The sequence below is a fragment of the Tinamus guttatus genome, unplaced genomic scaffold (genome assembly GCF_059628265.1).
Source record: "Tinamus guttatus ecotype Peru unplaced genomic scaffold, ASM5962826v1 Tinamus_guttatus_pri_ptg000544l, whole genome shotgun sequence".
In the NCBI taxonomy this organism is placed as follows: Eukaryota; Metazoa; Chordata; class Aves; order Tinamiformes; family Tinamidae; genus Tinamus; species Tinamus guttatus.
In genome coordinates this window covers 874,223-887,905 of record NW_028289078.1, presented here as the reverse complement: position 1 = coordinate 887,905, position 13,683 = coordinate 874,223, and the positions used below count along the sequence as shown (strand labels likewise).

The 13,683-nt window shown below is 39.3% G+C and overlaps 1 protein-coding gene across 1 annotated transcript in view; it reads left to right on the top strand.

Annotated features, from left to right (window-relative positions):
* The first annotated feature begins 13,345 nt into the window (after window positions 1-13,345).
* Window positions 13,346-13,683, top strand: part of DIAPH3 (diaphanous related formin 3) — a 140,098-nt gene continuing 139,760 nt past the window's right edge. Inside the window, exon 1 of the mRNA XM_088534125.1 lies at window positions 13,346-13,459. Within this exon, the coding sequence (XP_088390251.1) occupies window positions 13,346-13,459 (114 nt within the window). The remainder of the gene's footprint in view (window positions 13,460-13,683) is intronic.

Sequence of the window (13,683 nt, the reverse complement as noted above, 5' to 3'; positions counted from 1 at the left end):
GGTTGTAGAGTCTCCTTCTCTGGAGATCTTCAAAACCCGTTTGGACGCAGTCCTGTGCCACGTGCTCTAGGTGTCCCTGCGTATGCAGGGGGGTTGGACTAGATGATCTCTAGAGGTCCCTTCCAACCCTAAGCATTCTATGATTCTATGATTCTATGATTCTATCCTAAAATTTGAAAAGGTTGGGAGTTAAGTCTTCTACCCCCGTGTATCTTAAGTAGCCGGGAACTATATGCTGGTTCTCTAGTAAACTGCATTTCCTAGTCTGTCTCACTGTCAGATTTTGAGATAGTGCAACTCCCTTAAATAATCGAAAGACCACCTTGACCCCTCTCCCTTTACCCCGGGGTATTTTACATTTTGCTGTACTGTAAGGCTACCTGGAAATGGAGATGGGACTGGCGCTGGGATCTTTTTCTAAGCTGTAAGCACATTGTGGTCACTTGCAATTCCTGTAGAGTAGTGGAATCAATTTTCATTTCTACTTAGTATGCTGGTAATTGTCCTAGTTATCACAGCATGTACAGATCCATATCTGAATTTGAACCCAAGTGCCCTTCTGCCGTACGTCTGTCTCTTTTTATCTTTCAAGTCTGTAGTATCAGAGCACTCTTGACAGTTCCTAAGCCTATCTTGGCCCTCCTGAATTCAATTCCTAGGCAAATGCTTGTTAAGCCATACTTTTAGGTGTTAAATTTGCATCTTGAAGTAAACTTAGTTTTGTATTCTAGTTCCAGTTACAATCTGTAATGTTACCACATATCCATTCCTTCCTGGCATTGCACTTGGCTTTTGTATCACTCACATTTTCACTCATACATTTTCACATTGTTTTAAACACATCTTTCAGGCATTTCACATTTCTGTGGAATGCACTTTCCTTAGTTTTTATAGCTATTATCATGATGAACTTACTTAATCAGTTTCAGTTAATTAAAAACTATGAAACAAAGCAAGTGATGCAGAACCAGTTATAGTCCAAAATAAGGGACCTTCTGATCATCTTCCTCCTCATTCAGTGCCTATAGGGCTCAGTTAATGTCTCCTTTAACAAGTTCACCTGCCTTTCACATTCCAGGTGAAAGTTCTGGTGATCTTTTACATGTTCTGTTTTTAACTCAGCTTATTTCCTCTACCACCCACTCACAATGCTTGGGTTCAGCAAGCACAAGAGACCCAACGTGCTTCAAAGAGGTCTTCTTTATTCAGAAACTACTTCTAATTGCTTCTCTGCAATTAAATATGAGGTATTATAGCTCCTCCCTTGCTTCTTAACTCAAAACCTGCCATTATAATGCTGTCATTATAACTCCTCACACTCTTTATTTCTCTTTTAACAAGTGAGGTAAGTACCTTTGCTGCAGTCTGAAAGGGTAGGAGTTTTTAAAAAATAAAGAAACAATCAAACCAAAACTTTACTTTATAGGTCAGTTACAGAAGTTGAACATACTCCCTATTTCATTCTCACTGCATAACCTGCTGGCCAGACTCACCCAACTGATGAACTGCAAGCTATAGATCTTTTGTTGCTAAAAGTCTGCACTGAAATAGATACTCAACACCATAAAACATCTGCAGCTTCAAATTACCAGTATCAAGAAGCAAAAATGACCAATAGTGGCAATCAAGAGCTGGAAGCCACACTGACTCAGGATGTTTCCATGGAATATTCTATAATAGAATTTATCCAGCAAAAACCTGGAGGAGGAGAGTGCTGGTACCGCTAACTACTCATTTCAAGAATAAATAACTCTATTGATTCAGAAAGCTATGTTTCTTGCAGCCATAAAAATTAATCAAAATCTTACCTATACACATCTAAAATATTCATTTTAACATTATCTTTCCTCTGTCATTTTTTCTTATATCTTCATCCTTTCCCAGACCTACTTTGCAAGAAGATTTTGCCCCTAGGATTAGACAGTGTGCATAGAGCAGTCAAATAACCATTTCTGATCCCCTCGTGTATTTTTATACCCTGCTATTGTAGACAGTTTGTGCCTTTCTGCAGTTATCCTAAACTGGCTATTGCATCAGTCAAAGTATAGGTAAATCAAGAGTATAGAGATTAAAAATGTCATTAGTGCAGCTGTTTATTATTTTTCCCTTGAGGTGACATCTGATATCAAACCCTTTCAGCTTAAAACTGAACCAAGGTATAATGCAGCAGATTGCCCATCTGGTGTGACTTCAGAATATTAAAACCTCCTGCAGGCTATCAACACAAGGAACAGTCAAGTTCTTTGCAATCATCCAGACATCTTATTTCACACTACACAGAGTTCTGTGATCTACAATTAAGATGTTCAAAATCATCCTTATTAGCTGGTGATGAATGCTGATAATACCATCCAACCACAACGACACTTCTGCATTTCATCTGTAATTGTCCACTTAATACACAGCAACTGAAACAAGGTTTGGTCTGTGATCCAGAATATTACAGGAAAGCAAGACCTGCCATTTACAAAGTGTGAAAATCAAACAACTTTCTAGACTCTGTTGAACACTGTCACTGCAGATTAATATGAAACACCTACTAAGTGATTGCAAAGATGTGACTTACATAGATAACACTGAATCTGAATGAATATGCTTTGTGTAACCTCCCAGTTTAATGCACAATGACATATTTCAGTTCTAGATGCATAGGCCAAATTTTGCCTCTGTTTCTATCTCATCAAAAGATAAATGGATAATTTTATCCTTCTCCAACACCTCTCACAAGCCATGCTAACAGATAAAGAGATAAAAGGGTCACTTCTGAGATTATGCGTATACATCGTTCAAATGTAAAATAATAAATTTTACAGTGCATATTGGACAAATTACAACATCTACTTAACAACTTTTTCTGTCAGATGTATTTATTCTGGTGAACTTTTCCCTGTACGTACAGGGAGAAACTGAAAAAAAAAAACTAGAAAACACAAGAGTCCAGAATTTCTGGGTTTTGCATATAACATAAATATCAAACTCTGTTTATTAATCAAAGTTTGTATTATTATAAACTCTTGAGATCCTAGAGCTGGAACTGTTTTCAATAAAAACCATAGCAATCCTCCAAAAGCTTACTGTCACTTTATATGTGGAGACAAAATATAGAGATCAAATCGAATCTCACCTGTCAGAGAGAGTGTCTGTAATTAAAATCTTTATTTTTATGGCCCTACTGGAAAAGGAGAACTTTAAAGGAAAGTCTGAAGAGGTGAAGTCGACTGTGGATGCTTACAAGTAACTTTGCTCAGAGTGCCATCTTGGAGAATGCACAAGACACCTATGTAAAAATCAAACAAATATTGATGGGACCGATCTCATGTACTGATCTCTCATTAAGCAGGAAGATCTCTCCTTCTAAAAAGGTTCCCAGGTTGAAGGAGAAGATTTGAAAGTAGAGCAGACAGCCACAGTATGCTATAACAGAAAAGAAGGGAGAATGGAAAGATGGAATAGAAAGGTGGGATAGATCTTGATCAAAAAAATGGGCTAGAAAATGTAGGTTTGCAACTCCACTCACCGTTAATCATACAAGAGCAGAGTATATTTGTAACAAGATAATGATTAGATTGTATGCACAGAACAATTGTATACCCATTTCTTGTGTATTTTTATGCCTTGCTACCATAGAGGGTCTGTGCCAAGTAACTTCTCATGGTTTTAAAACTAGTTTAATATCTGCAGTTATTAACAGACTGCAGCAAAAGGGAGAAAGAAGATAGTCATTAATCCTTCTGGGAAAAAAATATGTATCTTCAATTTTTGGACTATCGAAAAGTATTGTTAAGGATGTTCAGATTATCTTTAAAATATGATTATTAAAAAATTTATTCTCTGAGGACTACAAGAGAACTTTCATGTTAATTGCAAGGGTTATTAACGATGCTAGTTAAATTTTTCTACCTTTTCTGAATTAATCTCAGTAAATCTAATAAAATCTAGTGAAAGGGAATGAATTTAGTGACTACAATTTGCTGAAGTCCCCAGAATAAGAAAATTAAATTTACTTCACTTACTTTCAGCATAAAAGAGTTGGACATCAAAAATTATTCTATAGTCAATGAAGACAGAGAAGGATCTCCAGAGGTTATTCTTTTCATTTTTTTTGTTAGATATCTATTTCAGGAGTCTGAAATAAATGCCTCTTGGAGGTGCTAGTTTCTCTCCACTAACTATAGAACAAGCTTCTGTTACGTGTAACTTCAATAACTATCGAAAGAGCTTACATTAGTTCTTTACTTTTTAGATAGTTAAGCTGGGCAATATGAATCCCACCCTAATGAATAAATGCTAAGGAAATTTACATGCCATTTATTTGTTTTGTAAAACACGGTACTTGGAAATACTTTCACATTTGAGCTGCATTGGTACTTGTTCTCCATACTGCCACTGATCTGGGTCATGCAGGACCCCAGGAAAATCGGCCATGGAATAATCACCTGAACACGATTAAGTGTAATCACCACAGGGACAAGAGTCTTGTAGTGGATGACGCTGGTGTGGTGGAGGGTAGATGAGTCAAGCTTGGTACGTGCACGGGCAATGCATTTTTATTGGGATGAATATCCTTCACTGTTCAGTTTTCAGCACCATAAGGCTGCCTGCTGCTCTTGCTGTGGAGCTTTTGACCTGCATGTTGCTCGCTCAAGTGCATGCTGGGTTTCTTTAGGGACCCCTACAACTTGGTGCTCTATTCTTATTTCCAGCTAGGAAGGCTAAAAGGTCAGTTAGTGTACTGCTCTTGATAGTACGTGCATTGAACCACTTTTTGGAAGAACATATTTCCTTTTTCCTGAAGAAAGCTGTTTTCACAGTCACATAACATCCACCTGAACCACGTCTGCAATATTGCAGCTTGGTCTTCTCTATTAATACCTCAATAGAGGCAGCATTCTACAAGTCTATGCCACTAGGCAGCTCATCGCATTCCCTCTCTTTCAATGGGACAGGAAGAGATCTTTGTTGCCACTTTTCTAGCCGGTAAACCTGCAACATCCAGCACTCACACAGCATAATATTAAATAACAGGCTTATCAATACTTAGTATGGCAATGTGATTGATTCCCAGATTATCTCCTGCTTTATATTTAATTTTTTCAAAGGTTATTCTTCCAGCCTCAACCATTCTGTGATTCTGTGGTTCTGTGTCTGTCTCCAGCTAAACCATGCTTGAGCTTGGCTATGGACCCTGCTGATCCTGATCTGGGGACTCACTTCCTCATCACTGTGGACCTGCCCAGGGATCACTGGGTGGTATCAGATGCTGTTATCATCATAGCACCTCCTCCTGACCATAGACCCATGTACTGCCTTGGTGGCTTGACCTTGGTCTCGACTCATCACCATCAGCTTGCCTGATGATCTGGACTCTTGGTCTAAACTAGTTGCCATGCTTGCTGCGCTCATGTGTGGAAGAACAGGCCCTGCCTGGGGACACCCTTGTCCTCTTGGCCTGGGGATTGTCCGCAGCTCCATCTTCCTCTCCGTTGGGAATCAGCAGGCCCTCACTGCACCCTGACACACACAGAGACTGAGATTTTACTCTCCCTATATTTTCCATTTCTTTGTGTTTTTATTTTTAATTTTTCTTTGCAGAGTCTTTTTTTTTTGCAAGGTGTTGCAACAATAAACTGAAGACATTTGAGAAGACGTTGCCAGCTGAAAGGCACCTCAGTAATAATTACAGCAAAATTATTTCTCTCCTTCACCAACCTTCCCCTGCTGCCAAATCAAATTACTGACAACAGTTACATCTTGGAAGTACCATAGGATGCTTTCTGTATCCCTGTTCAACATTACCTCCCTAATTTCTGCAGGAATACTTTGTAGGCCAGGCTTAAATTACACATTAGTAATACTAGTAACACTTTAAATTATACATTAGTAATACCAGCATGTAACACTGACTTCAAAAATAAAGGAAAGCATTAATTTTTCTCAACCACCAACTTTAGTTTATTATTACATAGGCAAAGGAAAAAGGAAACAACATTGTTCTGATTCAAACCTGTCAGAAACAAAACTTGTTAGATGAGACTTGGTAGCCAGAGGAGTACTTGGGATCCAAAGTGCACCCTACAAACTTCATCCCTCATCTTCCTATGGCAAGAGATAAAACTTCTGCACAATATGGTCAGAACAGCACATTTTACTCTGCCCAAGTGTAGGCCCACATGTGTTAAAGGGCAATTAAAACCCAGTCTGTTTAGGGAAATATACCAGGGAATAGAGGGTCAAATATATTGTGGAAATGAGGCAAAAGCAATAAAGCAACTTCCCTTACCTGCAGTGTATATTTTATATAGAATATATTTCAGTGATTTCCAAAGATGATTTTATTTTTCCATAAGAAGCAGCATTTCCTCTTAATGTACATGCACAGTACTAATTGTAGCTGAACAACTGAGTAGCAGTGGCTGTGAAACAGTTACATGCATTATTCTTGTAAGAGGCAAAACTACAATGTGGAACTTAAAAAGGTAGATTAGAAAAAGCAAATCAGTCAGAGAGAAATAAAAGATACATAAAAATAGAGTCAATTTTGAGCCTTACTCAAGACTCAAAATTATACTTAGCTCGCAAGAAGCATTATATATATGTGCATACGTATAGTCATAAAGGTTTCAGCATGCATATATCACATATATTAAATTGATATGGATTATATGATAAGAGATTTTTGAAAGGAGACATTATCATGTCCTAGTAGAAAGTAATATGAATTATTACATTAATAATGAAGGATGGACTCTTAGAAGGAAATTTGAAAAGTGAATCATAAAAAAAAAAAAAAAAATGGAGTATATTAGCAAAAGGAAACCCCTGAGAAATTCAGTGAGTTATCAAGAAATAATGGAATATAATTACTTCACAGCATTCTAACACAAGCCTTAAAAGGTTTACAGTAAATACCCTGAAAAGTCTTTATGCTCAGTCATGACTATGGACCCTTACATCCACAAAGAGCATCATCACATTTTCCCCCTGTGGAAACATATTTGTTTTCTTTCAGGAAGACATAACTAATCTTCAATAGTTTAACTAGGAACATGTGATAGTAAAAGGGTAGAAGAGACAGAGTTTGAGCAATTAATTTAATTTCTTTAGGTACCCCCGAAAATCCCACACCAAGTAAAAAAGTATGTAACAGTTTTTACTGCAGCCCATGACACTCAGTCCACTTAAAATTTATAATTTATATTGGTTGTCAAACTTGGACTAGTCACTTCTACTAGAGTTAGAAGTGCAGATAATTTGGTCTATAATTAAATTACAAATCTGAACTTTATAATAATATAGTATGGAAGCGCATCCTAACTAGTGCCACAAATCACACCTCCAATGTCCTCATAAAGAGCCATTTGATGTACTGCAAAATGGAATACTTTTTTTTTTTTTTTCTATCTAGGCAGTAGAAGGAAGTATAGTAAATTTACCCGAACTGAAACAAACGCTACCCTGAAGTATTTTGTGAAAAGTTATTAACAACATGTAATCTGTAATAAATTAATGAAGCAAACTTATTTTTCTGCTTCTCATATTCCCATTTTTAATAAGTTGACTTCGAAAACTTCAAAAAGGAGAATGGTGCTATCCAGACAACTGCTTCTGATAGTCTTTCATTTGAACTCTAGTTAGAAAGGGGGTGATTAAATTGGAGTTACTGGTGTGGATTTTCAGTTTCAGTTACCTACTTTATGTAAAATTTTGTTAGACGTTCAAAAAGCTATTACTTTTTGAATTTTTGTATAAATTCAAGAACAGGATGGTGACAAATGCTGTCTTCAGGGATGCCTTTCTCATCTTTACATTCAGGAGTAAAGACAGATATACCAGCAGAATCTCCTGCAAACACTGGCTCTGTTGTTTTCTTCAGTGACAACTCTCATGTAATAATTAAAAGTAGTATATATATTAAAAAAAAAGTATTTTAAAGGCAGTAAGGCAGTATCAGTGAAAGCTTCATTTCATGTTGAGTCATCTAATTACATATTTTCTAGACATCTTTCATGAATAACTGAATAATAGCCTTGATGTTTTTGAGCTTCTATAAAAACTTGATTTTTTCTTTTATAACAGAAGGTGTAAATAGATGCTGCCTTGGAATTTAACACTGATACTCACCATTGTACAGGGGTGACTTCCCAAGCCGTCTCTCAATAAAGATTCAAAGCCATCAACAATTTTCTGTTGGTAACAAAAATGTGTTTCTGTTGGTAACAGAAATGAATTGAAAGAAATCTGATTACCAGATTATATACATATATAGTACTTTAGACTAAACAGGCCCTCCTCTTATAGGGCAAATGCACCTTCTTGTCCTCCACATCCTTATAGACAACATCCAAGATGAGCTGTTCCATCAGCTTTCCAGGGATCAAGGTGAGGCTACCTGGTCTGCTCGTCTGGAGTTGCCTTGGTCCAAAAAGTACCTTTTTCCCTTCTAAGAATTCCAGGCTAATGCCTTACTAGAGTGAAGGACGCCAGTTCCTTACATTTTCTGGCTGATAACCGTGGCATTCTGGCACGGGCAAAATGTGTCAAATGTGTCCAAACCACAGCTTTAGCACTTTGCTTTGTAGGAATACAAACCATAGTGAGTTTTCTTCCACATAAATTTATTCTTTGAGCACAGTATGAACTTTCTCATAACTTAATTTTTTCAATTATTAATATGATAAACTTGTTACAGCCAGGTTCCTTAATGAATTTATCACAGGAACTATTTTGTTTTTTATGCACAATCATCTTAATAATGGAATAATAGGCCTCTCAACCTTCCCATGCTGTGAAAATTAAGTAACATCTTCTCCACAGTTTGCATTAACGGATATTGTTTAGTAGTTCATTTAAATTATTAATGACTGCTTTTGCAATACGAAAATGCAACTTGTTGGGTTACTTACACAACAAGAATAATTTAAGTTATGCTTAAATGAACCTGTCATTACATCATGCATCATTTCAGTAAAATATCATTCTAGCTTTACAGTTAATTTGTGCATGATACTAAAATCAGTGGCAATTGTTCTGGGGCATGATAGAGACATTGAAGTCACCAAAAATTATTATTGGCAGACTATTTAAATGCTAAGTGGTATTTACAGAATTGAAAAGATACCCTAGAATGGAAGTAGCACTAATGGAGCAGAAGTGCTAAAACACAACTTGCATCTGAATATGAGGACTGATCTTTTTTAAAACCACGATGTTTTCCCAGTGACCTAGGGAGAAGTTGTGGTTATAGAGGACATAAGTCCTTATACGTTCAGTACTGAAAAACTGAAGTCTATGAGCTTGAACTATGCTAATAATTTTAGCGCTAGTTGCTACTATTCTGCTACTAGTGGCGCTGTAGTTGGTACAAGCAGAAGTCGATAGGATTCTGAGACATCTGGCTAAATTTTTGTTACTTTCTGTAACAGACACAAGACTTTGCATCTTCAATGTAAGTAAAGAATGGTTTATTTTATTTCAATAAAAAGCATATGGACTCTTTTAATGGAATAATTACAGTAGTAGTTTTGTGTTATGTGTTAGATAATACATATGTAGTAGGGAAAAATAAGATCTTTAAGCATCAGTTGGCTCCGTAGGACATGAAAACGAGATGTACTTTTTTCCAATTTATTTATTAGCTTTATGAGTTTGGCAATATAGTAACACAGTAGTGGTGGCAACATAATATATGTAAGGATTGGTGTCAGATAAATATTCAATGGATATGATTTACAAATATCTATACAATTTTGCTGGATTTGAGATAGAAGAACCAGATTGATGTTCTTCCTTAGAGAAATGAGCAGTCATTTTCCTGAAAAGACACCTCTCTTATTCATGTTGCTTCTGCTAAGCCAAGGGAACTGCGGCTCTGGAAGGCTTAGCTTGTTAGCATACGTAAGTAGTGTTAGCAATAAAGAGCATTAAGCTTGTATGCTTGCTCTATAAAAACAACAAGATTGCTCACGAAATCTTTCATAACTTCTATGTGACAGCTTAGGAGGATGAACCAATTAAAGAACAGTTAATTAACTGCTTTATCTTCTTCTAATAGTGGAGAACTAGTCATCTCTGAATGAAATATGGAGTACTGCCTAAACTCAGTCAAAAGTCAAACTACAGAATCACAGAATGGTTGAGGTTGGAATGGACTTCTAGAGATTATCTAGTCCAACCCCCCTCATCCAGCAGGGACACCTAGAGCATGTGGCACAGGGTCGCATCCAGGCAGGTTTTGAAGATCTCCAGAGAAGGAGACTTCACAACCTCTCTGGGCAGCCTGTTCCAAGGCTCTGTCACCCTCACAGTAACGAAGTTCTTCTCACATGGAGATGGAACTTCCTGTGTTTCAGCTTGTACCCATTACCCCTTGTCCTGTCACCGGCCACCACCGAGAAGAGCCTGGCCCCATCCTTCCTACAGTCTACCCTCAGGTACTTAAACATATTGATCAGATCTCCATTCAATCTTCTCAATCTTCCCAGGGTAAACAGGCCCAGCTTGTTTAGTCTTTCCTCATAACCTAGATGCTCTAGTCCCTTAATCATTGTTGTCGCTCTATGCTGGATCCTCTTGAGAAGCTCCACATCCCTCTTGTACTGGAGAGCTCCAGGTGCGGTCTCACCAGAGCTGAGGAGAGGGGCAGGATCACCTCCCTTGACCTGCTGGCAACACTCCTCCTGATGCTGGTCAGGATCCCCTTGGCCTTCTTGGCTACAAAGGCACATTGCTGACTCATGCTTAAGCTGTTGTCAGTCAGGATTCCCAAATCCCTCTCTGCGGAGCTGCTTTCCAGCAGGTCAGCCCCTAATCTGTACTGGTGCCTGGGGTTATTCCTCCTCAGGTGCAGGACCCTGCACTTGTTCTTGTTGAACCTCATGAGATTCCTCTCTTCCCAACTCCTGTCTAGGTCCCTCTGGATGGCAGCACAGCCCTCTGGAGTGTTGGCCACTCCTCCCAGTTTGGTATCGTCTACAAACTTGCTGGTGGTGCACTCTGTCCCCTCGTCCAAGTCACTGATGAACAAGTTGAAGAGCACTGGGCCCAGTACTCATCGCTGATCAAGAATTTACTTGAAAATCTGCCTTCTCAGGACAATGAACATCCTAAGGGTGTTCATTTTGTTCATTCATTAGACCTGAGTAAATATATATGTACATATATGTGTATTTAAGAAATTGGGAGAGTTATATATAGAGAGAGTTGGGAGAGTCTAGTTAAACCCAGACCAAGGGCCCAGTTTTGCAAAAATCCATATGTTTAACTTCATGCATTTGCTTTGTCATCTTTATAACTTGAGAAACAATCATTCCAGGAAAAAAAAAATAGTGTGAAACTACCAGGTTATATGCACATCCAGACAATACACATGGAATGACTAAGCACAATCTCTCGAAAATTATTATAAGTAATAATATTTCACACTCTTTTCCTTGTCCATGTTTAATCTTGTCTAACTAAGCGCTTGGGTAGCTGTAGGAAAGGATATATTTCTTCTGTGGAGCACCTGACAAGTACAAGAAGGATAGTATAAAATAAACTGACCAAAAGTACTAACAATTATTTTTGGCTTAATAAATTTTTAAAATAAATTATTCTGTTTAGTGTTTCTCTGTTATTGCAATGTGGTGCTTTGAAATATTAGCATAAGCCATTGCATTTTACAACAGTGCAATTAGGAGGTCCATTTAAACAGCTTTATCATACACATACATAGGCTGATTAATTTTCTAATCAAATGTTCCAGGAAATCATTAACCACGGCATTAAACAGTGTTGTGCTAATTACACTCTGCATGAAGAATTTCTATCTAAATTTACAATTAAAAAATCTATAGAAAATGTGCAAATGCTTGGATCTATAGAAATAATTCTAGCATCTCCCACTGTAAATAAACCCCTACCTCCCTAATGTTGGGGGCATTGGTACCACTAAGGTTGAATTAGGGGCTGCATTTTCTGGCACCTGTCCACATAATTGTAGCCATTACATTTTGTAGAAAAATGCCCATGTAAGTCACACTGAAAGACTGAGATTTGTACTCTCTCCATGGCACTGAATTGTAATGGAAGCCACTTGAATCAGGTGAAAAAGTAACTGCATTTTTTTGAGTTGAACCAGTATTATTTTTGCTGCATTCAGGATAAACAAAATGATAAAAGGAACAAGGAAACATAAGCATTTTTTTTATTGAATGACAGTAGGAAAATGGAAAACTTGTGCTCTGTTATGAAGTCATTTTCAGATGTGAAACATTGAGAATCGGCAATAGATTTCCCTCTAAAGATGTCTTCAATTTTCATTATTATTACAGCTACTGTTAATTGAAGATAAATGTTTGATATCAATCACATTGCTGAGAAATCAGTTATTTCTAAAGTATACAACATTCGGGCATTTCCCCATACAATACAGAATTTTCGTGTTCTTTCTGTTACTGAAAACAGCTAACTGAAGTAAGCAAATTCAGAACATAAGTGTACCTATCTCTGCTCTTCTGGACCTGCTAATACTGCTATTAGCCCTCAATAAAGATCGCACCCACCAGAAATCCATGGCAAAAAATGCCATTTTAATGGGACTTTTAGCAGGGTTTATCTTGCTTGTGTCCATCTATACCCTCGGACTAGCAAACTGCCCTGAGGGGCCAATTTCTTAAATAATAATAAGTTAAACAGCTCACACAAACACTGGAACCATGTATAAAGCTGGAATTTTTAGTAAAAACAGTGTCCTCCTTTCCCGACAAGCCCCCGCAGCACTGGGCCCCAGCTTCCCGCCCGGCCGCTCGGGACTACAACTCCCAGCATGCAATGGCGACCGCACTGCGCGGGCTGGCGCCGCGCTGCCCCCTGGGACATGTAGTCCGGAGAGGCGGTGTCATTTAAGGTGCGGTCGCTGCTGCAGGGCGCCTCCGTGAACAGCTGATTCACTGCAGATTGGCGGGAGAAGAAGCCAATGGGAAGAAAGGGCGCCGCAGCCTGCGGCCGCGGGTTGGCTGGCACGGGGGTACGGGGGCGGGACGGGCAGTGGCGGGAGGATTCGGAGCGGCGGCGCGTTCCTGGGCGCTGACGGGCGCGGTGCAGCGGCCGTTGCGAGCGCGCGGGTTCCGTCCCGGTTCCTGTTCCCGCCTTGGGCCGCGAAGGCGGCGGCGCCTCGTTCGAGGGCAGCCCGGAGCGAGCGGCGGCTGCGCCGAGATTAGCGGCGCTAAATCCCTCGGCGCGGCGGCTTTAACCTCCCTGCCCTGTCCTCCCCCGTCCTGTCCTGTCCTCCCCCGCGCGGGCGGGCCCGGCTAAGCCGCTCTAATCGGAGCCCGCCCGCCCGCTCCCCCCCTGCCCGGGCACGGCCATGGAGGCGCCGCCGGGCCGCGGCGGGCGCCACAACCACGGGCCGCGGCGCAAGGGCCCGCCCGGGGCTGCGGGCGCCGGCGAGGAGGCGGCGGACGGCAGGAAACCCAAATTTGTGAGTACGAGTCGCCCCTCTCCGGGGCCTCTCCCACCTCTAGGCCCTCAGATCTAAAGGGGTGGTAAAGAGGTGGGTTTGGGTGGTGTAAGTTGTATTCTGATAATTGGAAGTGCTTTTATATATATATACATACATATATATATATATACATGTTATATATATATATATACACATTTTTGTATATCTTGCATTTTTATGTGTATGTATGAATATATATATAT